We start from the raw sequence: 25,750 nt of genomic DNA, 5'->3' as shown, positions 1-25,750 counted from the left end.
TGTGAGTAAATGACATCATTCCTTTCCGTGAGAGCAAACTGGAATCCTGTAAAACACTCAAAGGATAGCCATTCCTTTAGGACTTTAATATAAAGGTTGAGTTTTCTCACTTGCATAGAAGGGATGTTTGTTCCTAGTTAGAGATCAAGTTACTGCTATAAAAAGTATGAACAGCCTGTACAATATGCTAGTCTTTGCTACTTGGTCACAGGATGAGTAAACAGAACATCATAGCAACCAGAACAGAAAGTTCCTCTATGAACTTTAAAAATCTTACCTTGAAAAGCTTGAAGACCCATTATGCATTTATCCTTTGGGAGGTGCCGACTCCATCATGACATACTTAAGCTTCATTTTAATGTCAGTACAGGCATGAAGTCATAATAGTCATTTACATATTAAATTTTTTTAAAGCATAAATGTTAATTTATATAGCAGGTTTTGCATGCAAAAACTTCCCAAACCTCCCAAAATCCTGAAAACCTCCCCAAAATACACAAGTATAAAGGATAAATGTTAATTTATATAGCAGGTTTTGCATACGAAAACCTCCCAAACCTCACAAAATCCTGCAAACCTACCAAAAATACACATTTATCTTAACTTTGCAGACACAAAAGCTGATACACAAAAAGGTTGGGTCTTAGCACAAAGTCATCCCATAAACCAGGAACAGAGCATGTTGAAATTGAGAACCTCTTTAGCTCTATTTTATGGTCGCTACAAAATAGCAGTCCTGTAGTGTAGTGTGCACCATGTAGTGTACCATGGCCATGTCTTGGGAAAAGTTGCAGACTTGCGAGGAATGTGAAGAAAACGTATTGTGAGACACTGAGGAGGTATAATCCAGTCAAGAAACGTAAGTCTGATTTGTTTTCAAATTATATTGTTTTTCATGCCTCAAGCTATAAAATAATCATGTAATTGGAGACATATGTTTTACTACATTTTGAATAAATTCTGATTAAAAAGTTTTATTTCAGGACTTTCCCCTGATTTCACAAACTTTAGGTTTTAAAAATTGCTGAATAATTCATACATTTTAAATGTGCACTTCCTTACTGAGGGAGACGTTAGAATGCAGCTATGTAAAAATAATTCCAGGCAGCCTTTACTTTTTCAGAATAATTTATTTGCTACTCCTGTTGCTTTGCTAATATTTTTACATATATTGGTGGGAGTGTGCAAGATGCTCTAAACTTCTGGAGAAAAGATCCACTCAAATAATTAAGATATCCTTTCTGCTGCTATCAAATATTTCAGTTATTTAACCCATATTTTTCATGTAGTTTTTCACTGCAACACTTTGTGCTAGCAAAAGTGAGGGTTGTGCTTTCATGCAGAGAGGACTCATCTGAAGCTAATGTTTTCAATAAAGAAATACTAAGCACTGCAGACCAAGTAAAACTTGGTCCTTTCTTTGTGGAAGCCAGTTTATATAGTGTTCAACTTTTTAACAAGCCATGTTATTTTGGAACACTGTCTTTAAAATTCTCTCATGCTCAGTCTAAGCAGAAAAAGGTGAGAAAAGGCACAACACATAACACGAAATTAAATTTGGTATGCTGAAGTTGATGCATTGCCTTAAAGTTCAATAATTATAATTTCTCTTCTAAGAGAAAAGTTTTAAAGGATATTAAATTTAGTTCATAACGACAGAGGGCTTAAATTTGTCTCCGACTAGTAGGGTTTTAACTGCAAGCTTGATGGGGGGCAGATTATGCCATACCTGTCTTCTGTGGGATTTCTTAGGTCTTTGTGAAAACACCTGAATTTGGCCGCCATCAGAGATGGGCAGTGGGCTGGCATGCCTGATCCGATGCAATGGTTCTGCTGTAGTTCCCTCCGTAAAAGACAAGAGGGCTTGAATTTTTGGCGTAAGAAGTTAGTGTATTGTTGTAGTTTACGATTTAAACCCCTCCGCTGTATATCTTTCTGTCACGTTGCTCTTCTTGGAAGCTGCCAATGAATGGATACAGATACTTAGAATAAACCAGCTTTCTGTGGAGATCTTTCTCCCCAGCCACAACAGTATTACACTTTCTAAGAGCTGCTTCTGAGCGGCCTGAGAGAGTTCTTCTCATTCCAGAAATCCTCCTCCCAGTGAAAGGCGGCACTGGATGGGGACAGGAAGAGATAGAGCGGTCGTTCTCTCTCTTGTGAGAACCTCCATCTTTTGCCTGAATATAACTTTGCTAAATTTGGAGTTTTCTCTTTGTTTTATAAACTATCATAGAGATGTGTGGTATTACCTTATAGATCAGGGCCAGAGCTCATTAGTCAGTCCTTCAGTAGAAGCGCACATGTTGCAGTCATGTAGTAGCTGCTGGAGCTTGCCACATTGGAGCAGCTTCATGAAGTCAGTAAGATGTTCCTGCCATGAGGACCATGTAAAAAACAACTGAATTCACTGTATTGTTAACAGCAACAGTGACATTCTCCCTGTTTAACTAGCAGGAGAAGACTTTTGCCTATGTACCAACACTGGTGAAAAAGAAAAAGTACATTTTCAAACGGAAAACCACCTCTGTGTTGGATGACCTCCCTTAATTTATACCAGCTGAACACCCAGCCTTACATGTGAAAGAGAAGCCACTGGTCCTTTGATAGCAGATTTGGTAGAGAAATCCCTAACAACTATACCTATGTCTATCTAGAGAAAAAAATACAGAAATCTCAGTGTCCTGTTCATGTTTGCATGAATTCGTAAAAAGAGGATGACGGAAAGTATGAACAAATATGTACATTATATACATTTGGACTAGAAATAGAATTGTATCCCTAGTGAACCACTGATTTCCATGCATGGAGGAAATGACCATTTCAGCTTAATGTACATATTCCAAATGCCAGTAATAAGGAAACTTTACAAACTGTTGTAATTGTTCATGTACTGAGCTTCTTGGATGTTCATTCTAAGGTAAATATTCAAATTGTTGTGAGCCTTATCCAACATACACAGAACTAATGGCAGCAGCTGCTAAATATTTTTTGGCAATACTCATTCTCATAAAGGCTCTTTCATATAGGCCTTTTGGACTTTAAATGTCATATATTCCCTTGCAAAAAAGGGAAAGGAGCTGCCTTATAGAGGGCTCAGTTGCCCTACACACTGTTGCTCTAAAAGCAAGACAGCTGAGGTTGCTTGACCATAAGATCAGTGACAACAGTAGAATAATTAAAAGGCTATGTATATACAGTCGGAAATCTGCTAGGTCCATGGAAATATGAAATGTAGTCTCAGACCAAGGATACTGTTTCTGCAAGTGGTGTACATCCCTAAGTCTCCTTAATTCTTCTAGATCTACTATGTGGGACTATGGTTAGAAGACAAAAAGAGGGAGAATTTAAAAAGCAATAGTTGTAAGTAACTATAAAAACATTCTAAACAAAGTGGCCACTTACCACATGCTTTATTCTGACCACTTCAACGCTGGAATATTACATTTTTGTAATTCTTGCCGTAATTCATACTGTTGGATCATTAAACATGTATTCGGTTATTGCCAAGCATAATTGTGAGCTACTGGAAGCACTACTGGTTCACAAATATGTATTTCTTCATAGATGGATAATGGGGTTTTCTTCCATGCTCATTTGAATATCACTTATGAGAGAATCTCAAATAATGTATTTTAGAGGGAAGATAGTGAGAGGACTGCAAGTAGCAAGAATTAACTAACAGAAACACAATTACGAAAGAACTGCTGCAGCATATTCTCTTTATGTGGTAGAGGTTTTACAATATTTACTTTATATGATAAGAGTTATAAGTAGATTTCTATGTTGTCTGTTCAGCCTATTATGCAGATGGTGCTTGATTAAAATCTATTTTAAACTACAGCGATTACTGCAAGATAGTGTGCATAAAACAGCTCTCCTAGCTCCATTAAAGGCTTTGGTACTATTGCAGTTTATTTTAAATATGCTTATAGACATTTTCCAGCTTCTCAAGGGACATTTAGATATCAACGATGTGCCTTACTTGATAGTTTTAAATCCTACACTAGATATTCTTGTGATCTATTATGTGTGCAACATGGTTAATGTACACTTTTTTAAAGTGAAAGATTATTGCTTTCTTGTGATAAATAAGTTAAATACATCACCATAATTAAGCAATAAGCCATGACAGGAGGTGGATTACCATGAGCTAACTACACCTCCAGGGATTTTGAGGCACAAGTCTATGCCTAGCAGAATATATATGGTTTTTATTTTATTTCCCATCTGTCTCTGCTTTGGTGGTTAGAAGTGGAGTCTATGAAGCTGATAGACTGATGGGAGCATAAGGTAGGCCATCATCTCAGCCATTTGCAAGGTTATTAGTACTGGAATTCTGGTATTCTTTTTATTTCATTATTTTCATATAAGACAAACAGAATTTCCCCTGTGAGTACTCCCTTTTTAACAGTGGGGTTTTGAAGCCTCTTGATCATTCAGGTTGGAGAATAAGATTTTAGAGCTGTTCTCAGAATGAGAACCAGATGACATTTTACACAGGTTTCTGCAGCATATCACCTAGTTTAAGGGTAGTTTAAGTAATGTGGTTTCCTAATATACAGAGAACTTTTAAATCTCATTGGTCCAAAAATACTCTGAAAAGAGGAAAACTTTAGCAAATAATAGAGGTAAAATTTTAAGTATAGCCCAAATTATTGTCAAGCCTCCTTGCTCATAGATTTTGCACAGAACTGTCTGAAGAGTTTAGACTGATATTGCCAAATGAACTAGGGAGCCCTAGTTAATCACCATTCAGCTGGTAGTTTTGTGTACCCTGTAGAATGAGATAATAGCAAGAGACTAAAAGTTGGATAACTTAATAATGGGTAGCACACTGCTTCTGTTTTTCCATATTTTCCAAATGCTGCCAATAGGCTCCATGTCCATTAACCTTGTATTAAAGATATATCTATTGTAACATAATGCTCAGGAAACAAGCAACTTCATTTTCAAACTGTGGTCATCACTTTGATGCTGTGTTTAGTAAGCCACAGAGATCCAGGTTGTTCACTGTAGTCACCTGGGCACTGTTGGACACCACACAGTGATGTATATGGAAAAATGAAAAAGTTTTTTGCTCAAAATGAGAATTTCCAGCCATTTTCCTCATGCAGTTCCACTGATTTGAACACCTGTGTTCTCCTGTGTCACTTGATATGCATTATTAAAAAATAATGATACAAGGATGTGATAAAAGTCATGCCTAGTAAATCCTTAGCCTAAAGCATACTTTTTATGCTCTTGATCTTCTCGTACTTCAAAACGCTTATGATGCGCAGTACTCTGGCCATGCCAACAAGAGTAAAAAGCCTTTGAACCCCCTGGTAAGATCACACATCATTGCTACAGGTATAGTGAATTAAGTGATCATATCAAGAGAAGCTGCTTTGACACGGAGCTCCAATCTGTTGAAGAATCAGGACAGTGTCCCTTTATGTGCTTGTAAGTCACCTAGGAAAGTAGGGTGCTTTGGTGAGCAGGGTCTCTGAGCTATTCAGTGGCAAAGCATAGTTGCATTGAAAAAAATTGCACAAATGCTCATGTGCAGTTTTTTTCAGGTGGTACACAAATAATGCACATGCACTTTTCTTTATACACTCTTTCACTGCTTTTCTCAAACCATTTGCTTTTACATGAGCAGAAGGAAAAACTATGCAGCTAAATCCAGATGGACCAGAACTGATACTCCAAAGTGGTCTAAACTGTGTGTACTAGTAAAGCTTTATTTCTTTGGATTTTAATTAAAAGGTGTGCAGGGGAATGTCTATAATTTGAATCATTTTATTCACGATCAGATTCTCTTCAAATTCCCTGAAAGGTGTCCCACCAGCTGCAGTAGAAATTGATTTGAACACTAGTCTGGAGTATTTCTAGGAAAGGGTGAGGATAAGGAAAAGGTAGAAAAGACAGTGTTCCTGCTGTCTGCAGGTGGTTCATGTGGTTGAACTGGTCGTCAGGCTATAATGAAACTAATTTCATTTGAATTTACTCATTATATGCATGTTATAGCCATTAGCAATAAAACTTACAAGAGGTGAAAAGATGACCAGATGAACTATAAATGAGATTATAACAATTAAATGAAAGCAAAATATAAAGCACTTTGAGGGAAAAAGTTACATAATCTGGAATACTTACGAATTTTATACATGTGACTAGGTCAGGTGGTGTCAACATTTGGATTATCAAAGATGGCAACTAAAATTCCATTTTTTCATGCAAAATCCAAAATCTCTGCCTATCACAGAAGCTATAATGATGGATGGACTGAAGTAAATTAGCTTTTTTTATAGTACTTCTCTAATTCTATGTTACAGGTCAATGGTGGAGAGAAGAGACCTGCTTCTGATATGGGAAAGAAACCCAAAACCCCCAAAAAGAAGAAGAAGAAGGACCCAAATGAGCCACAGAAGCCTGTGTCTGCCTATGCATTATTCTTTCGAGACACTCAAGCAGCCATCAAGGGCCAAAACCCCAATGCTACTTTTGGTGAAGTCTCTAAAATTGTAGCTTCAATGTGGGACGGCTTAGGAGAAGAACAAAAACAGGTACAAAATGTGCTGTAGCTCAGAGGCTTTGTTTCAGGAAAATGTTATCAGGGTCATCTAAGCACTGTAGGCAGTTTCTTTTGTTTGCTGGGATGAAACTTGAATATGTGCCATCTCAGGAATATGATTTAAAGAGACTGAGATAAGGAGAGTATCGTTTCATTTCTTCTGTATGAAACAACTAAAAGAGATTTTTTTTTAGTTTTGGGGTGTGACACAAGCTTTAGGATTATATTTAGGATTGTTTTATACTGAAATTGGTGGGCCTAATATTTTATGATGGCATTGTCCTGTCTATGACACTGTGGTGTAGGAGGACCTTGCTGCCAGCAGTTGTATCTGTGCAGTGGGACCTGACATATATCCAAGCTCCTAGTTGCAGATGCTTCCATGCCCCACGATGCCAGAAGGGGAGCTGGGCTCACTTCTTCTCCCAACTCACCTGGCTTTGATGAGAGGAATTACAGATGTGTTGACCCAAAGAGACGTAGGGTGGACACTGGCAAATCAACAGTGTTCTGGGGTATCCTCCAGCATACACATGGGCTGTGGCAATCACATCTCATAGTTAACTTCCATCTTCTGTGGAAAGGCCTTGATTCTGTAACGAGGTTGGCAGAGCTGGATCTGAACCTTTAAAGAATTTCTTCCGAGTCAGTTGGATGCTATGTAAAAGTAGGCAACTCTGGAAGCTCAGCCCATTCATGTGGTGACAGTTGGCAAATACTATTCATCCTCGTTGTAGCATACCATTGCTTTTCTGTTGTTATTGGTTGCATTTTTACTAACTGCCAACAGAATGGATTGGGCAGATGAAGAAATGGGAGCTTTAAGAAAGAAACAGATATGGAGGGAAAGGATATGCTCAGTGAGAGTTATACTGGCTGCAGGAGACCTGCGTGGGGGTTGATGTCAGCACAGAGAGAGGAAAAGTACTGGGACAAAACTGCATCTCATTCATTCACACTGAGCATATAATTATTACACAATTATATTTAATAAGGGTAAGAATTAAAAGGAAAATATTGCTATGAGGTTTTGGTAGGTAAACTCATTTGGACTAGGAAAAAAAGGTTTTCTTTGCTAATAACCGGGTGGTGTAGGTACATCTAGATCCCTGTTAAAGATAACAATGTAATAGGAATCAAGATTTGGCACTCATTGACTAACTGAAAGAAAACAACAGCTTATTCTGTCTAGTATCCACTGTTGAATAAGGTCAGCATTTGGAAGGTTTAGCTGGAGGAAAGGTAACTTTCTGAACACAGGGGTCAGAGAATTCACTTGGCTTGGCACATTAAGGTTATTTTGTTTTGTTGTCTCTTCCTTCTGCCTTTTTTAATATGTCCAACAAAGGCCAAGGTTACATCCTTGATCTGACAGGTTGTTTAGAGCTTCCCAGTACAGCAGTTCTCTCACAGTCAAACATTAGGTTTTGGGACCATGATGATGAATGTTCACTTTTGACTCAGAAAAAATACTGACAATGTTTTTAGTTAAGTTCGCAAGCAAGAGGTTTTGATGCCATTCCTCCTTGTCCCGCATACCTGCCAGCCAGCAGGAGGGACAGTGCTGAGCCTCACCAGGAGTAGCCACTGCTCAGCAGACTGCCCAAACGTGCAAGAAGCAGCCTGCTGTCCCTGCTGTGCTTGGCCAGGACCTCCGGCCAAAGCTGAGAAACTGTAGACTGTGGTATCTGGCTTAAATTCATTCCTATTCCAAAGAAAGGTCCTTGCCCAGAATCGCTCCCTGTGTTGAAATCTGGACATCCAAACACGTACCTCAGGAGTGCTCCAAGTAGTTAGATCTGTATCTTGGACCCATCTTGCTTGCCTGTTGGATTGTGGATCCAAATTTTCCTGAAATGGTGAAAGGCAGAGACCTGGACTTCTCAAGAGCCTGCCTCTCTAGTTAATCTTACATCCCTCTAGTGATGACAACAAGCAAAAATTATTTATTTAGCCAGATCTTGTGCTTGGTTTTCTCCACCATTTTTCATAATGACCTTTAATTTGTGGCTGTTGCAGTGTTGCAGTTTTTCCTTCCATAATATTTGCTCTGCTTACAACGCAGAAGACTTGACTTCATGAATAATGGTCCAAGACCATATAATGGAGATAAACCTAAAAGACTATAGAATGCATGTTTCCTTTGAGCTTATCATGTTAGTAGTACCAGCAGAAAATTGAAGTATTTCCATAGAATTCTGTTTAAGAAAAGTGCATAAACCCCTAAATTTCCAGCTTTAACTTGGATTTCCTATTTGTGGTTGAAAGCAATAATTAAATAAGTCCTACACTGGAACAGCAGAATAAAACTTATATTCCTTATCTCTGTTGTCCTTAATTTAAGTTGGAACCCATCAGAATGATGTGTTATGGAATCCACATGACACATCCATGAAAAAATGGCTGCAACTAGACTTTTAAGCCACATTATTCCAAGAGTTTGGGTTAGCATATCTTTGTTGCTCTTTGACTCATTTTGCCTATTCATTATCATCTATTAAGCACATTGTTAAAACTCCAGGCCCAGGCCCTTTCTAATCTAGCACTGTACAAAAAGAATAAAAGATAGTCCCTATTTAAAAAAATTGGCAATCCTATTTTCTAGAATAAATTTAAACTCATTCTTTATTCCATTAGGGATCTAATAGTACAAAGTAATGATTACAAGACATCTTAACTGACTAGATAGTCTGTATTTTAAAGGCCTAATGTTTCAGATCCAGAGCATTAGTAACTGTTATGAAACCCATGTCTCTGCTAGGAAAATTGGACTCTAAAAATACAAATGATTAATGTAGCATTTGGTATTTGGCATTGAAGAAGCTTCAGAAATTCAAAAATAGTTAAATAAAGAAACAATAACATCATTAGAGGAATACTTTATTGATGAATTATACTTGCTGAAAGGATTCAATTATCATAAAGCTTCTGGCTTTTATGTTTTGGAAGCTAATGCTTATTCTGGAATTCAAATAGAATTATGTTTCCAAATTATGTTTCCTGAATTGGAACTCCTTTTACTATTTAAATAGTAAATATAAATGAATCAGAAAGTAGAACATAATGCAGCTATTGAGAAAGAAGAATAACCTCATGTTTTCATGCCAAAATGAAATCTTCTTTGTTCCTACGACCTGAGACAGCTTCTTCTGAAATGCATAGAATTCTTCTTGTTTATTCCTGAAGATTGACCACAGAATAAATAACGGTATTGAAACTCAGTACAGTAACAACCTAAGGGCAGTATATGCATGTCCAAGCCTTTGCAACAAAATTTTGATAACCTGACATATTAGACTGTAGCTTGAAAGGGTTTGTGCAAGAACCACGTATGTTTTTCAAACCGTGAAGAAACTAGGAAAATGTTGTTTGAGAAAATAGGATTTGAATGACAAAAAAGGAAGCGTTATTATGAACTAGACAACAGTGGGTGCCTTACTGAAGTTGGCGGGGAGTTATAGTTAAAATGGATCATACTCTGATGCTGTTACCCTGAGAATATTGCAATTTATTGGATTAAAGCAGATACTGGTGTACTTCCACTCTCATGTTACGATATGAAGACATTTGCATTTTGGGGTCATATGCTATAACTATTCCCATTAATTTCTGAGTAGAAAGGCCATTTCCAAACAATGCTGGTGTGTGTGCCTGTGTTTTGTTTGTCCAAACCTATCTACACAGAGGAGTCTAGAAATTAAAAGGACTTCAGTGATCATGGTGGACTTTGTCATGGTTTCTTCTCAAATTCTGAATTGGGGACAATAATTACACATGATCAGAAGCAGGGACTGTGCATTTTCCTTCATTTTTCACTGTAAATGTTTTCTGAAACTGTTCAGATTAATAAACCTGTGAATGGAAAGCAGCTGTAGCAGTAGTTTGTTGAGATACATTCTCCTCAGTGCTGTAGCCATAGCACGGGGATGTTTTCAGTGCCTTTTCTAGTTCCTCTCTTACAATCACAAACACTGTTTTCTCCTTAGTCAGTACTACACTTCTGTGCATCCCATTTTTGTAGCTTATTTATGTACATCTTTGCCCTTTGCACACATTTTTACTGCAAAGGGGAGAAAAACACCCCCCAGGAAAGACGGTTCAGCATGCTAAATGGTCAAGTCTCTGGCTTTCAGACAGAATGCTGGTTCAAATTGGGTAAAAAGGCTACTTAGGTCATTTTCTGTCCTTAAATGAAAAAGGAAAGTAATTTTAAATCAGTACCAGATGTGTGTGTACTAAATGAACCTTAAGTTTCTAATTGGAGTCCTAGTAAAGCTGTAATAGATGTGGCAAATTACAAACAAAATGTTCTTGTTTACATTAGTGTAACTTTAAAACTTCAGCCAAAGACCTTAATAAATGTGCTATTATTCTAAAAATGGAATTGAATGTCTATTCAACATTCAACAGAATTAATCTCTGGTGTAACTTCAGTGACTTAACTGGAATTCTAGCAGGAATGAATTTGGCCTCCTATGAACAGCTTAGTGTGCATACATACATATGTGTGTGTGTGTGTTTACTTCAATGTTGAACTGGCCTTGCAGCGGGAAGAAGGATGGATTCACCTAGGGGACCCAAAACTTAATGATCAGAAGAAGCAGGTGAAGTGACTGTTTGAGTGCTGTAACATATGCCTTCTTTCAGGCTGCATAATTCATATGCAGTAATATTAGCTGCAACAGTTCAGCTCAATAGCAACACCTCATTATTTCATCCCTCAGTATTTATTCCTATGTTTGACGCCTCATGAAATTACTGTTAATGTGTTTATATAAGGGCAGATCTGACACAAGTGGGAAGAATTTAATTTCCCACTCATTCTTTCCCGCTGATGTGTCCTCTTCCCCGGTAGAAGTGGCAAGTGTAAATAGTTAATTTGCTTCAATTATGAGCCTGTCCTGCTAAATTAGAAGCAGCAGGAATATGAAGAGCCAGAATTATACTTACGAGGCAGCTGACAAATCCTTGGAGCTCACAAAATCAAATCATTTACTCCTCATTGGTGCTCAAAGACCCACTAGATAAAAGCTGCAGTTTATTCTTTAACATCTGATGGAACTTGGATTGTATGTTACCAATACTTAAGTAAATTGAAGTCCACGTGCATTAGTGTCAACATTTGTGATGCTGTTACCATTTTCGCTATAACCCACAAGCTTTCAAGGGTTTCTATTTTGGTCACTAAAAATAACCCAGACTGATTTGGGCATGAAAAATAATGAAGCGTGTTTTAGAAGTTTCTCTTTTGATCACAGGGAAGTTTTAGATGTAGCACCACATTATCCAGTGCCAGGATGAATCAGGTAGATCAGGAGGGGGTTTACAAGTAATGCTGGCCAACACTTCATGTCTCCAAAGCTTCTCTTGTGATGCAAGACACCACTAGTCAGATCAAAATGGATCCAAGATCAGTGTTTCAAGAGGCCTTGGCTCTGCCTGGCCCCTGGGGACACCTAACCTAGCTCCTCCTCCCTCCCAGGGTGCAATGCCGTGTTGCTGTCCCATCGCTTGATGTAACAAATGAGCTCATCCCATGGGTGGAAGAGCCATCGTGTTTCTGTTGTGTGGCTGTGCATTTGGGTTGCCCAGTGTTCAGGATGTCAGACAGTTCAGGGGACTGCAGTGTGTTGCTGAAATAGCTCCAGAGGATAAGCAGACCGTCAGGTCAAGGTAGTCAGTAGCATTTTGAAAACATAAATTTACAGTTTGTTCACTCTTATATATGCTCATATACTCACACAAATGTTTGTTTATCTACTTCTTGTTCCCCCTTTAAAAAGGACATTTTTAAAAAATTATGTCCCTGCTAATGAAGCAATCTCCAAGGAATAACTTTAACACTTGTAAAAGGATGAGAATGTACCTTCAGTTTAGTAGATAAACGACCACGCAAGGTTTAAATTTAGCTTTGTTTTATTTTTGTAATTGAGAAGAGGAAGCGAAGGCACATCTGTGTGCACACTGCCAAAGTGAATTACAAGCAAAATGGATTCAGGAATAGGCACAACAGACAGCAACCTTACACCTCCCCTCCCAGCTCCCTGCACCAGCAGTCGCTTTTACCAGTGTTGCGCCTTAGACTTGTTTGGGAGATCCACTGTTTTTCTTGACAAATTTCTGTATTGAAATTGCATCTCTACCTTTTGAAGCTCTATGCGAGTGCATCAAGAGTTTTAAACAACTGATCCTCACCCTGGTGTCTGCTCCTTCTCCCTTCCTCTGCAAGCTGCTGGGCTTAATGAGCCAGAACACAAATGGGCCAAGAACAGGCAGGCATACTCACAGACACAAACTCATGTCTATGTATATATATGTACATATATATAAATTTGTATCTTCAGATTGTTCTATTGCCCTGGCTTCCACAGGACCAAACCTTGAACCCCTTAACTTCCACTGACTTTAGAAGGGGGCAGTATCAGGCCCCCTGTTTACAATCCATTTTTGCTGCAGGACTTCTGGCAGCTGGCCCTTCCCACTCCCACCCAGAGCTGCGCTGAGCAGGACCATGCTGTACACTCAGGATGGGAGACCTTTCCCTCTGCTGCAAAAAAAATAAAATTAATGTAGGTCACCACAGGAGCTGCCACATCTTACTCTGTATAGGGTAATACAGGCTATCGTCTGCTGGCGTCCTGCCCAGCCCACCTGGCAGCTTGGTCTTCCTGCAGCCTCCCAGGAGCACTGAAGTCATGGGGAACATCAGACACCCCCCTGCCCGGGGTGAATTTCTAATATCTCTTTGCTACGTACAATAGACACAGCTTCTAGATAAATATCGCACATGGCCGCCGAGTTATGAATGTTGACTGTAACTGCACTTCACCTTCTTGTTGTACTTGGAAGGAGCTGGGCCAAAAGGACCCTGCATTTCAAGTACTGCCACAGCAACACGCATAAGTAATAGCCTTAATTTTCTACTCATTCTTCTTCCCCACCCTTTACCCATACATTCAAGCTCGATAGGAACATGGCTTTAAATCCTTTGTGTACAAAACTGGGTTTAGGCCCAATTATTGTGCTCCATTCAGGCTCACACCCTTATTTTAAACAAAAAGAATACCAGCAAGTGCAGATAATCACGACATAAATCATATGTTTAATGTCATTTGTTTTGCACCCAACTTTCATCCAACATGCTTCTGATAAAATGTACAGTCCCTCTCCTGTAAGCTGCAAGCATCAAGCCTATAAGGTCAAATTTAGGCCTGGCGCAAATGCCTGCAATTGCCAGTGATCTCTGTCGAGTCTCACTGTTTGTGAGAGAGCTGAATTTGGCCTGTGATCTTTCCCCTGCATGCCAGAAAGACTGAATTCTTTCCCCTAAGCCTCTAATATGTCATCAGTGTCTTTTTCATGCTCTACAGTCAAAGAGACTGCTGAGCCATATAGCTAGCCCTGGGCCTCTTTCTGTTACTGTATGTACCTAGATTAAAAATCAAATGGTAACATATTTCAGTATCCATTAAGCAATTCTGAGGATTTTTTTTTCTGACTGCTGTGGGAATATCTCTCTCCATATTTTAGACGAGTGTGTGCAGCTCTAGGTGCCTTTGCTGCAAAATCAGAAGATTAAAACTAGAGATACGTCTCCCACTTGGAAAAAATACAAGTTTTCTCTATGATCCTAGGTATGTAGGGCCAGGAACGACAATCGAATGTGGAATTTAATTCTGGATTGCAGCCTACTGTATTTTATCAGATGCCATTCTTGTAACTGTAGCCTGTGAAAATGACACTCCCATGGGTAATAACACTGCGGAGATCAAAAAGACAAAATCGGTCATGTTGCTTTTTGATTTGCTATTTTTGCATATACTGTTTTTGTGGGTTTATGGAACACTTCCATCAAAACAAATGTGGGCACCTTTACATCATTTTAAAAAGACAAATATAACTTGCTTGCAAGTTTCAGCTCTAAGGAGACATCCACAAGATAAACTGAAAACTTCTCCTTCTTTGTCATCCTCGTACCAGCTATTTAGGCAAAGCCAGGGAAGTAGCATGGTTCTTTGTAATGTGCTTTGTCAGCTAGGAGACACAAAGCCTTTTCAGACTACCATGAGGCACAAAGTCTGAAAGTGTCTTTTTCTCCTAAGAGCATCAGTCAGTTTAACTCACTGTCTACAAGTCTCTAGTATCAAAGGGGACTGTAGTTCAGTGGTGTCTTCTTCCATTAACACCTGATACTCAAAACTGAGGACGTTTGCAGATATTTGCATGCCTGTTTTGGCTCTTGTGATGATGACTGGGGGAAGGGAGATCTGTTCCCCTAAGGGAACAAGGGTGCAAGCCACACGGGACAGGGCAGGAGTCCTGCTGCATAGTGTGTTGTGATGTGTTGATAATTCTCCACAAGTAAGTTGAGAGGAAGTTCATTGGGAAAAGATGACTAACCAGAACAAAAACTTGGCTCAAGGCATTACAGGTGTATTTCAGTTATATATATACCAGTGATGAGTTTCATATTATCCAACATGTAGAAGAGCACAAGGAGACACAAAGCCTGCCTCAAGGAATTTATGATCCAGGAGGACAAGAACTAAGCAGCAGTTAAAATCATAGACTCATAGAATCATAGAATCATTTCGGTTGGAAAAGACCTTCAAGATCATCGAGTCCAACCATTAACCATGCCCCCTAAACCATGCCCTGGAGTACCCTGTCCACTCGCTTTTTGAATACCTCCAGGGATGGTGACTCAACCACTTCCCTGGGCAGCCCATTCCAATGTTTGACAACCCTCTCAGTAAAAAAATTTTTCCTAATATCTAACCTAAATCTCCCTTGCCTCAGCTTGAGGCCATTTGCTCTTGTCCTATCTCCAGACACCTGACAGAAGAGACCAACACCCACCTCACTACAACCCCCTTTCAGGTAGTTGTAGAGAGCGATAAGGTCTCCCCTCAGCCTCCTCTTTTCTAGACTGAACAACCCCAGATCCCTCAGCCGCTCCTCATAAGACTTGTGCTCAAGGCCCCTCACCAACATGACCAGAAATTGGCATCATAAAACAGAAGTGCAGATGTTCTGCTGTGGTTTTAATTTGGTAAATCTAGTATTTGTGAGTGCTTGTGGCTAACCATATAACCCACAACCCCTCTATCTCCAAATGAAACTTCAGGGCACTCAGCTTAAGAATGTGTATCACTATTAATAAATAGAGTTTAGCCCTCAATGTAGGCTGCTACAGCACCGGTAGCCCACATTTATGGTCAGCCCAGGGAACCTGAGCTAAAGGGTGCCAGTGTACCCTGGGCTGGTACCAGGCTGTTACGTTAACAATGGGGGAGCCCAGGGCATTCGTTTTCCCCAGTGACCTAATCCAAATGCTATATTATATACTTACATGCACAAGGTAGAGTTTCATACTTAGTCCTTTTGGAAAGTATCTTCTATATTGCTGCATGCTTTGCTAAACAGTGTAAGGGAACTTGAAGCTACCTTACTGGGTGCACTTTGGAAATGTAATTAAATAGTAAACTAAGAAACTGTGTATTATGCTGTGTAAATTTGCATTCGTGAAGCACAGTAGGAAAATAATGTCAGCAGGTTCCATTTGTAGACAAATGAATGTAATCTTGGTGTTTTGGGGTTTCTATAACAAGCTGAAGAGAATAAGAATAAATTAAGCTGACCCACCCTGCATATATAGAAATAATGTTTTTTCTGCCAACATTCAATTTCCACAACTGGGACAATATAGAAAATAAAATATTGTGTAAGGAAACAAATCTGCTGCTGAATCAGAATGGGCCTTTACTGCCTGAATGACAATCAGTTGACGTTCAATTATCATGTTAATTGAATTAAAGCGAGCTAGAAATGACTTAATTCCATAAGTATGTGCTCCTGTCAAGTTACTTATTTAATAATTGTTGCTTGCTTGACGGAGGAGGGGAAAATGACCTTATAAGAGATTTCTGAGATGTTAAAATTAAATATTGCCACTACACACAAGCAACAGAACAGAAGCCTACTTCTTGTTACAGGAAAAATGTTAAATGTGTTATTGGAAATTATGTGTTTCATAATTTGGCACTGTCTTAAGCATGAAACTCAGAAGAGCTTCAGCCATTTTCTAGAGTACACTTGAATGACGACACAAGCCTTTTTCCTCCCCAAGAGCGCTGCAGGGATGCAACTCTGTATACTGACTACAGTGCAAAACTATTTAAGCCTGAGGGCTAAAAATTCTCGCAGCTGCAAAAAAAAAAGAGGTTGGGAGGGGCAACTGACTTGCTTATACCTGTTTGAGGTGCTGCTACAAATTGCTGAAGACGCTCCCCACTTGCCCTGCCTTCATAAGCCCCCAGTACAAGTCCAGTCTAGCACGAAGTCAGTGAACTGGTACCCACTGCCAGGGCCATATAATTTGCCTTCATAGAAAAATATTGACAGCCAGACCTTGTTGTTAGTCATGAAAATGAACAACTCCCCAGGAAGGCAGAACTTACCCTAAATTTTAGTATAAGCCAGGACCAATCAGAATTTCCAAAACTAGCATGAGCATCATCAACCTACTTTTATGCTGACCTAAAGAGCAGGCATCTTCGAAAGGACAACAGCATGTAGACAGTGAGAGCTCAAGCTGTTGTCCTCAGAGGACATGCCAGTGCCCTTACAAAGATGAAGCGAGGTGAGCTGACCATCCTCCAGACAAGCCAACCTGCGGGGACTGTTCTGGCCAATGCAAAACATCCAAGCAGGCTGGGGTCATCAAAACCCTTTTCCCATCCAGTAAGGACTTTTTTTACTCTGATGACCTTCTGTTACATGGTTAATGTTTATATTACCATGGAAGACATGTGACTATTATTGGCTCACCAGTAGACCAAAGAAAGAGGGCAAGACAATGGGTACACTGAACATGGTAGATGTATAGGTAGGAAATAATTAAACAATGGCTGTATGATGACATTTCTATGAAGTAGTGATGTTTTAGATGGAGATTTACGGAACTGTTGTTAGCTTCATATTATTGAGTTAACCTTGTGCAATATGACTGTTTGAGGGAAAAGTCAGGTCCCGGAGGACTCTTTCAATATGCTGTGACTGTAAGAGCACAGCAGGAGTGTGTATTTTTTATATTTGTGTAATGCAAAATAAAACCCAATGTGGAGGCAGTAGATACATGATCTTTTGAAGATCATTATTCTGTGTAAAATTCTTTGTTCAGCTCTGGTTTTTAAACCGGCTATCAGAATGATGCAGAGGCATTGCAAAATACAAAGCGGTATAACTTAGTCTTTGTTCTGTAGGTCAAGCTAAATTCATTTTAGCAGCTAGGAACAGCTTGTTGACTAATTTTTTATTCATTTTCAAAACAAACAGTACATTTCCCTAATAATCACAAGTGATTACAACTTCAAAAGCAAATTGCTACCATTTTTTTTGCAAAACAATAGGAGATCAGCCAACACTATATATTTATCTTAATCTGGAGAAATTACAAAGGTGCACAGATACAGTTGCACAGCTAAAACCTATCTTTTTTCTTCTGTGTCTTTATATTTACAATTTTAGAAGCCTAAGACTTCTCTGTTTCCATTATGATCTTTTGCTTCCCTGGGAAGCAAAATCTTTAATCCTTTTAGGCAGCCTCTGAGTTTTGCCAGCCTGTATCTGAGGTTTGTTCTGTCTCAGAAAGCAAAGCCTCAGTGAAACAAAAAAATGTTTCACAAGCACATTCTTTATAAAAATGGTGTTGTAGTGGTTCCTTCCAGCCTGACACTACTACTCTCATGTCTGCAACTGTATTGTTCTCTGTGAGGGCACTCTGTGCTGCCAAGTCCTCTCCATTACAGGACTGCTAGTTTTACTAGAGCATTAGAAGATCAAAAGAGATCTGTTCAAAGATTCATAAAGTTTATCCTTCTGGAGAGGAGATGCACGTGTGTGTTTTTCAGCTGTGGAATTCAGAACACCCCAAAATTGTCATAAATAGTTTTGCCCATCTTTTATCTTTGAATCAATAGCCCAGTTAATTAGGCAGTGTGGAGTGGGAGGGGGAAGGTGGATAGTCTTCACTCTCTTCATGGAGGCTTTCCGCAGGTGCCCAAGTTGTGCACTTGGCTGGAGAAGTGGGCAGCAGAGACTCAAAGCTGCAGTTCCATTTTGTGCAATATTGTGAATCCCAAATGCCCACGAACACATGAATTAACCTCTGGAATGTGACTTAAAAATTATGAAATATAACAGCAATAAAAAAGTAAATTTTCTTTCCCTTTATTTGTCTCCCTTACTTTTAAACCTTCAGTTCAGATGTTTTTTCAGGTTTTCCTTGCAACAAGGAAGGCTAGGAGTCAATCCTGCTTAGTTACATGAAGCCAAGACACCTGCATGACTCCTAAATCTACCCTTTCAGAAAAAAAACATGAAGTAGTGAGAAACTCATGATGACATTTGCAAAGAGAAATGCTGACTTGTTCCTGAATCGGTCACTGATGTGGCTAATGGCAAGTCATTACCTAGGCTTCATGGGTCAGAAACTGGTTCTCCTCCTGAGAACTTTCAACCCTAAATATCTACATATGCTTTTCTAACATCATGTTACTGTAATGCTATGAGGTCCTGCCTAACCCTGCAGATAATCTTTGATCTCGAAATTTGGGCAGAATTGAAGTGATTCTCCAAGCTCTAACGTATTATGAGATTGTGCACATGCCGCATTTAAAATAATTTGGTGAGTTGAGAGAAATGTACAGAAATAGATCCATGCTCCTGAGAAGTTAATTAGACCGATACAGGATCAAGATGGGAATAATGACTAACATTTATTATCCTTAGCTGCTCCATGAAGCTTCTTTGACTGCCCCCAACAGTTTATCCGGCAAAGAGAGAAAGACTCCTGGCTGATCTGTGTGGTGCCGTCATCTTCTCCCTCATTTAGCTCAGATGTCTTTCTGCATATTCTCATCTTCCCCAGAGGGTTTTAACTTGTCTCACAAGTGGAAGCCGGTGGAGAGGCCCATACCTGCCTTCCCCCATCCCTAGAGGTCCCATTTGCAAGGACGCCCCACGCTTCACTTTGAACAATTAAACCTGAGATGCTATGAGGGATATTGTTTTGTCATTACTGCTGGGTAGTTAAAGAGTGTTTCACAGTTGGAACAATATTTTCTTTAAAATATTTGATGTTTATTATTTTACTCTTTAAGCAATATGAGGAGGAAAGGCTGTTTACTTAGAAAGACTTTATGAAGATGCATGAGACACACCGGTGATATATAAAAACAAAACCAGATTAATTTACCAATGTGACACTCTTTGTTTTTAGGTATACAAAAAGAAAACTGAAGCTGCCAAGAAGGAATATCTGAAGCAGTTAGCTGCCTACAGAGCAAGCCTTGTATCCAAGGTAACACATAATGTATATACATGCACACATATATATAGTGACATATTGCAAACCATTTTCAGCATTAATATGGTGCTGAGCACCATAGTATTTAGTGCAAATAGCCCTGTTTGTTATCACCTTAAACTTAGGTTTAAGCTGCAAATGCTCAATAAACACAGTTATCTCTCCATGAAAAGATATCCTTTCCCTTCTCGTCATAGAGACAGCACTTCTCCAGGCTGGGAGTATCATCACAGTTCAACAGAGGAAGAAGATACCAGTAAGAAGACCTCAATATAACAAACATGCCAGGCCAGGCAGTCACTGTTCTACCTCTAAGGGAAAAAAAAGACATAATACACAAAATGCCCGGTTTTGATTTGGGGTTTTTTTTTTTTGAGTACTGTTTTTTTACCTTGCAATCACAGTACAGAAAAAGTCAAGCTCAGCTCACATAGCAAGTTTTCATAAGAAAATGTGAATTTCCATTTTACACCCAGCAAGCAATTTGTGTGAGCACAGCATAGGTCACTGTAAGGCTCTATACTGGAACACACCAGTGTATCCCCAGCACACAGCTAGTAGCATTTTTCTAAATTGGTTTATACAAACATTCTTAGTGCCCATAATTTTGTAATAGACTCTTTAAAATTTGTAGTAGACTTTAAAAAATGCAGAAGAATGTGAAATTACTGCACTGTGTCAATGTGAAAAAACAATTGAACGACTTCAGGATCATACCAGTTAGAATCACTTGGTCTGGGTCTGTCAAAACAAATTTAGATATATCTTGTTCTTACATAGATAAAATTAATTTTAGAGGTAAAGATGGAAGTATGAAGGACTGACATATGTGACATGAGTAGAACTTTTTGTTTGTGTTAAATGTTTTTGGGGTGGTTGGTCCTGCACTATACTTCTCTGTATATTATATCAATTTGTACACATTTTCAGGGGAAGACTATATGATTAGCCATCCAAGGACCTTTCATGCATCTTTCTACATTATCTTAGTATTTGGTCAGTGTTTGTTCTGAATTTAAAAGACTGAAGTAGGAGTGTTACCTCATTCATTTTGGGGGGTTGTGTCTTATGCATTTTAATTTTATATCTACCATCATAAATACTAATGCATTTAGTTAAAGTGATTTACAGGGTACCTTTAATTTCTGGTTTAGGGCTGTTTGGTTCTAGAAACACTCATTGCCTTCAGAAAGAGTACCACAAGGACACAAACAAACATTTTTTTGAAATAGCCTGCTTATTGGCAAAAGATAGGTCTAAAAAGCTCAAAATATTCCAAGAGGTTTTGAAGGAATGCATGAAGCCAACTTTTCACTTGTGAAAATAACTCATATGTCATTATTCAGCACATTGTCGACTGTTTACATAACATTCTATATAGCTTAGTTTTGAAATGGCACATATAAAAAACCTGAGATTTTCATTTTGGTTTTATTTTTTTGGAAAGTTAAAAAAGTATATTATGGCATTTTCTGAGGTTTGTTTTTAGAAAAAAAAAATTAAAAGATTGTTGATCAGTTCAGTGCATGAAGCCATTTGTGCATATATTTAAATTTGTTGTTAGCCAGAAAAGCACTGGAGCATTTTCTTAACTTTTAAGCAATTATTTAAATTCTGCCCATACTGTAATGCTTTCCTCTAGTGTGGAAAGTTTCAAAATTGAAACGTAATCAAGCTGAGTACTAATTGCTTACTCTCATGAACATGCTCAATGAATCCAACAGAGCTGGCATGTAACTAAAGCAAGTCCATTTTGGAATAAGGATGTAAAATACCCAGATGTAATATTATAGCAGTATATTCTAAATTATCATTATTAAATATTTATGTGGCACCAAAAGAGTTGTAGTTCTTTAGACAAGCATGTACACATGAAGAAATATATATAATACATTATTAAGATTGTTTGGAGTCCATATGGTCTTTTATGTCCATGTGTTATATTATCATCCATAAAAGCTACTTTTAGAGAATATTATTAAGATTCCAAGACCTCATTCTCAAAAGTTAAGACATGTCAAAAGTAACATATCTTCTCCAAAAATGCTTTAATAGAATATTAATTATTTGCTCACATGGTGTTTTAAACTTTACGCTGCACTCTGTGTGACTCTGATTTCACATGCTTATAATCAGGTGTTCACCCTGGGAGCTCCTGTGTTGTATTTACTGCATGTTGTTTGACCTTGCTTCTTTATAGGATTTTCTGTGCTGCTCATCCCAACAGTGGTTTAGTGTAAAGAAATTATCAGTAATACTCTGGAGCGGGAAGTTTGTATTGTCCATATTTTCAAACACAGCTAAATCATTGTGAAATCAGGGTTTCAGTAAGTTTGGATGTCCTGCTTGGGACATCTAGAACTTCATTTTTCAGAGTATTTGACGAATATTATACCTTTCGTGTTCATAGCAGAGCTCCAATGACTTCAGTATCAACTGACTGGCAGCTATGAGATGTTCAGTTGTGCTTCACATCACATCAGGACATCCTCTTGCTATCCAAATGATACGAGTTACCCAATTATCAAACTTTCTTCCTTCTCCCCTCCCAGAGGACTCTGCCTGTGGGAAGAGGCAGGCACAAGCAGGCAAGGGTGCTGCCCAGGTCCCCTGTCTCCAGCTCAGCAGGTGCCTCACACCTCCCAAAGCAGCTGTTCTACCAGTTTCCTAACTTTTGAACACTGATTCTTCACTTTTTTAATTAAGTATTGCTAGTTTTTAAACAACTAGTGAGTGTAGGGCTTGTATGTGAATGTTTGTGTATGTTTTTCTGCATTTATTTGCAAGTCTTCATTTTTCTGAATAGCAAAGGAATGGACATATGCCATGTTAAACCTGAGTGGACCAGCCTTGGAGTTGAATTCACTGTAACCATCCTGGCCATTTGAGATGCTGGAATAGTCAGAATAGAAGATTGCAGAGAAATCTCCTTTTGTCAGGAGATTTCTTAGCATCTGCCTAACAGCAGAATAATGAAATTCAGGAACGCTGGTTTCCATCCCAAGCTCTGGGGTGGGAGAGGACTGCCAGGTGGGGATGGTGGGCTTCTCCATGATACTCAGCCCTTTGCACCCTCCTCTCCTCTCCTCTCCTCTCTCCGCTCCTCTCCTCTCCTCTCCTCTCCTCTCCTCTCCTCTCCTCTCCTCTCCTCTCCTCTCCTCTCCTCTCCTCTCCTCTCCTCTCCTCTCCTCTCCTCTCCTCTCCTCTCCTCTCCTCTCCTCTCCTCTCCCCTCCTCTCCTCTCCCCTCTCCTCTCCCCTCCTCTTCTCCCCAACAGCAAACATTTACTTCAGCCAGTCTTTTTCCTAGTCTTTCTCTTGTCCTCTGCATCCTCACTTCTTCATATACTCATAGTGAAGGAAACTGGAGATGAACATGAGGGACAGACTACCTGCTTTTCATCATAGAGAGCAACCAGTACTGGGAAAGCCCACGTGGAGGAATAGTCTCAGCTGCTTTCTTAGATGATACACGTTTATAAATTTGAGTGTCATTTCATGGGAAGACAAGATATTAATCTTTGACACAATCTGTCATTGTCCCTTCCAGAGTTCACATCCTCTTCCATTGCATCTTAAGGAAGGGCACACAACTTTTTGGGAGGCATACTGTGCTTTCCTCTGGGTGCATTCTTGACAAAGCTGAGCAGTTCTGATTGGAGTTTGTCACACACACAGAGAGAAGTCACTCACACACCTAGCATGTGTAGTTTCAGACTATGTTATTTGACAAAATCATAACTGAAAAGAGTGGAAGTGTCACCAGCAACTTCAGTAATAGGATTGCCAGCACATCTCTAGTACACTTTTAAATGCTTTAGTGATATCTTTATAAAATAGGGCTAGCACCCAGTAAATAAGGTAAACATATGATTGTGTAAATATGTCAGTTATGCATTAATCCCCGTTTAATTCATCAGTTTATTTCCTTTATTTTCTCCTTTTTATAATGATTGAAATTAATGGGGCTGTTGTTGAGTTTGTTCATGTGTGTAGGAATTGATACGTAAAGTAAAAATCACATTACAAAGCATTATATCTTCTGCTATGCAGATTGCCATATTGCTTATAGTACTGACTAAGCCTTTGCATTGTAAACAAGTGTCTTTATATTTGCCCTTAGTTGCAACTTTTAGTACTATTCAGGTCCAGAAATGCAGTCTCTGGTATCTGGTAATTTGTACAGCATTACATAAAATGCTGTGAATTGCAATTTTACTTTTTCATAAAACAAGCACTTTTTCTAGCTTAACCAGCCTTTTTTCTGGCTGACATTAGAGTTTTTGCTGCATCTTTCAAATATATATATTTAATACAGATATATATGGGTAAATGTTAAACACTTTCATATATTATATATGTGCATCTGTATATTTATATATCAAAATATGCATATTATGAATTTAGCATGCATAATATATATGTGCATATGTGATACATATATGCATGTTAACTATAGCAGTATAAGTTTAACTCTTTGAATGGTACAAACAAGATTTCTCTTCCCTGTTTTGTTCTCTCTGGCTAAATGAATCTTTAATTCTCTCTGTGTAGTGACACAACTTCAAGTTTCATGCAGACATGTTTTAGCAGCTATGGCTGAAGCTAAAACCTCTCAGCAAGGAGAATATTATTCAAATTCAAAATACTCAAGCATATTTCAAAACTCTGGTGTTGTATCTAAGTCAAAGTGCTGTCCTCACTTGACATTGCAGTAAATGCATTGGACATTTTTCAGTTTTGTGGACAGTGCAAATCCTTCGGACATGTAAAATTGCGTCTTGAAGTATATGGCAGTCATAGCTTTTCTAGCTCATCACCTTGCAATTACATTTCATAAAAAAACTAAAGGTCATATCTAGTAAGACTGGCATTGCCTTAATGCCATTAGCACAGCAATTTCTAACCAGAGAGTTTCCAGGCACCCAAAATACCTGCTACACTGCCTATGTTGTAATACAATTGAACAGCCTAAGGAATTTGAGTCTCTTAAGACTGCAGTGAATATACATGAAAAAGTTTGAGCTACTTGTAAAAAGCAAAATGGAGACCATGTTAAAAAAAACACAAAACTCCAAACTCAAACAGTAAACTTGGTATTAGTTTCCTATTTCATTTATGTATGTGGTGACAGCACTTGCCTAACATATAAAAGGCAAAAAAATATATCAGCTCTCCCAGATCGTGCATCTCCCCTCTCCTAAGTAAATGCAGATGTTCAGGTGTGCTCTCTCCATGATTTGTTTTCTGTAGCCCAGTGAATTTCAAATTCTTTTCTGCATAGTGGCCAGTCTTCAGCTGTAGGGGAGCACTGTATCCTGGTTCACTCCTCCCTGAAATAAGCAGCTGCTGGGGTGTAAAGACATTTCTTTTGGAAATATAAATCTGAATATCTCTTGACAGAGTAGATGACTGAACTGTCTTGTCTCTTGGTCAATGCTTTAATCAGTTGGCTATTGCATACAAGGAGAGCAGCATCCCTTCTGCTGCTGGCAGAAAGGCACCTGGTTTCTGCTTTTTGAGACAACAGATTTCTATATTCTATCTAGCCCCAGTCCATGCAGATGTTTTGGAATTTCATAAAAGAGTTTAGGCTGTTCTCAGTGAAAGCATCAGAGAAAGAATAAATAAAAAATACGGTTGTGTTTGATGCATGATATTTTTAATTTTTTTGTAGCTATTAAAGTGCTACAAGGCATTTCCTTTAAAACAATAACAAAACCCCCCCAGAATGATGACATACAGTTACAGCTTTTACTTTTTTTCCATTAAACATTAGAATCCCTATCTGGGAAAACTATAATATAAGGCCTTTACAGCAGGT

At 38.7% G+C, this 25,750-nt stretch overlaps 1 protein-coding gene across 4 annotated transcripts in view; it reads left to right on the top strand.

Moving 5' to 3' along the window:
* The window catches only part of TOX (thymocyte selection associated high mobility group box), a 226,871-nt gene that overhangs the window by 179,897 nt on the left and 21,224 nt on the right, over positions 1-25,750 (top strand). For all 4 annotated transcript variants that reach the window (XM_052788436.1, XM_052788438.1, XM_052788435.1 and 1 more), the window contains 2 exons: positions 6,321-6,551; positions 19,842-19,922. In XM_052788436.1, the coding sequence (XP_052644396.1) occupies positions 6,321-6,551; positions 19,842-19,922 (312 nt within the window). The remainder of the gene's footprint in view (positions 1-6,320; positions 6,552-19,841; positions 19,923-25,750) is intronic.

The sequence above is a fragment of the Harpia harpyja genome, chromosome 5, assembly GCF_026419915.1.
Source record: "Harpia harpyja isolate bHarHar1 chromosome 5, bHarHar1 primary haplotype, whole genome shotgun sequence".
Lineage (NCBI taxonomy): Eukaryota > Metazoa > Chordata > Aves > Accipitriformes > Accipitridae > Harpia > Harpia harpyja.
This window is presented reverse-complemented; position numbering and strand designations above follow the sequence as displayed.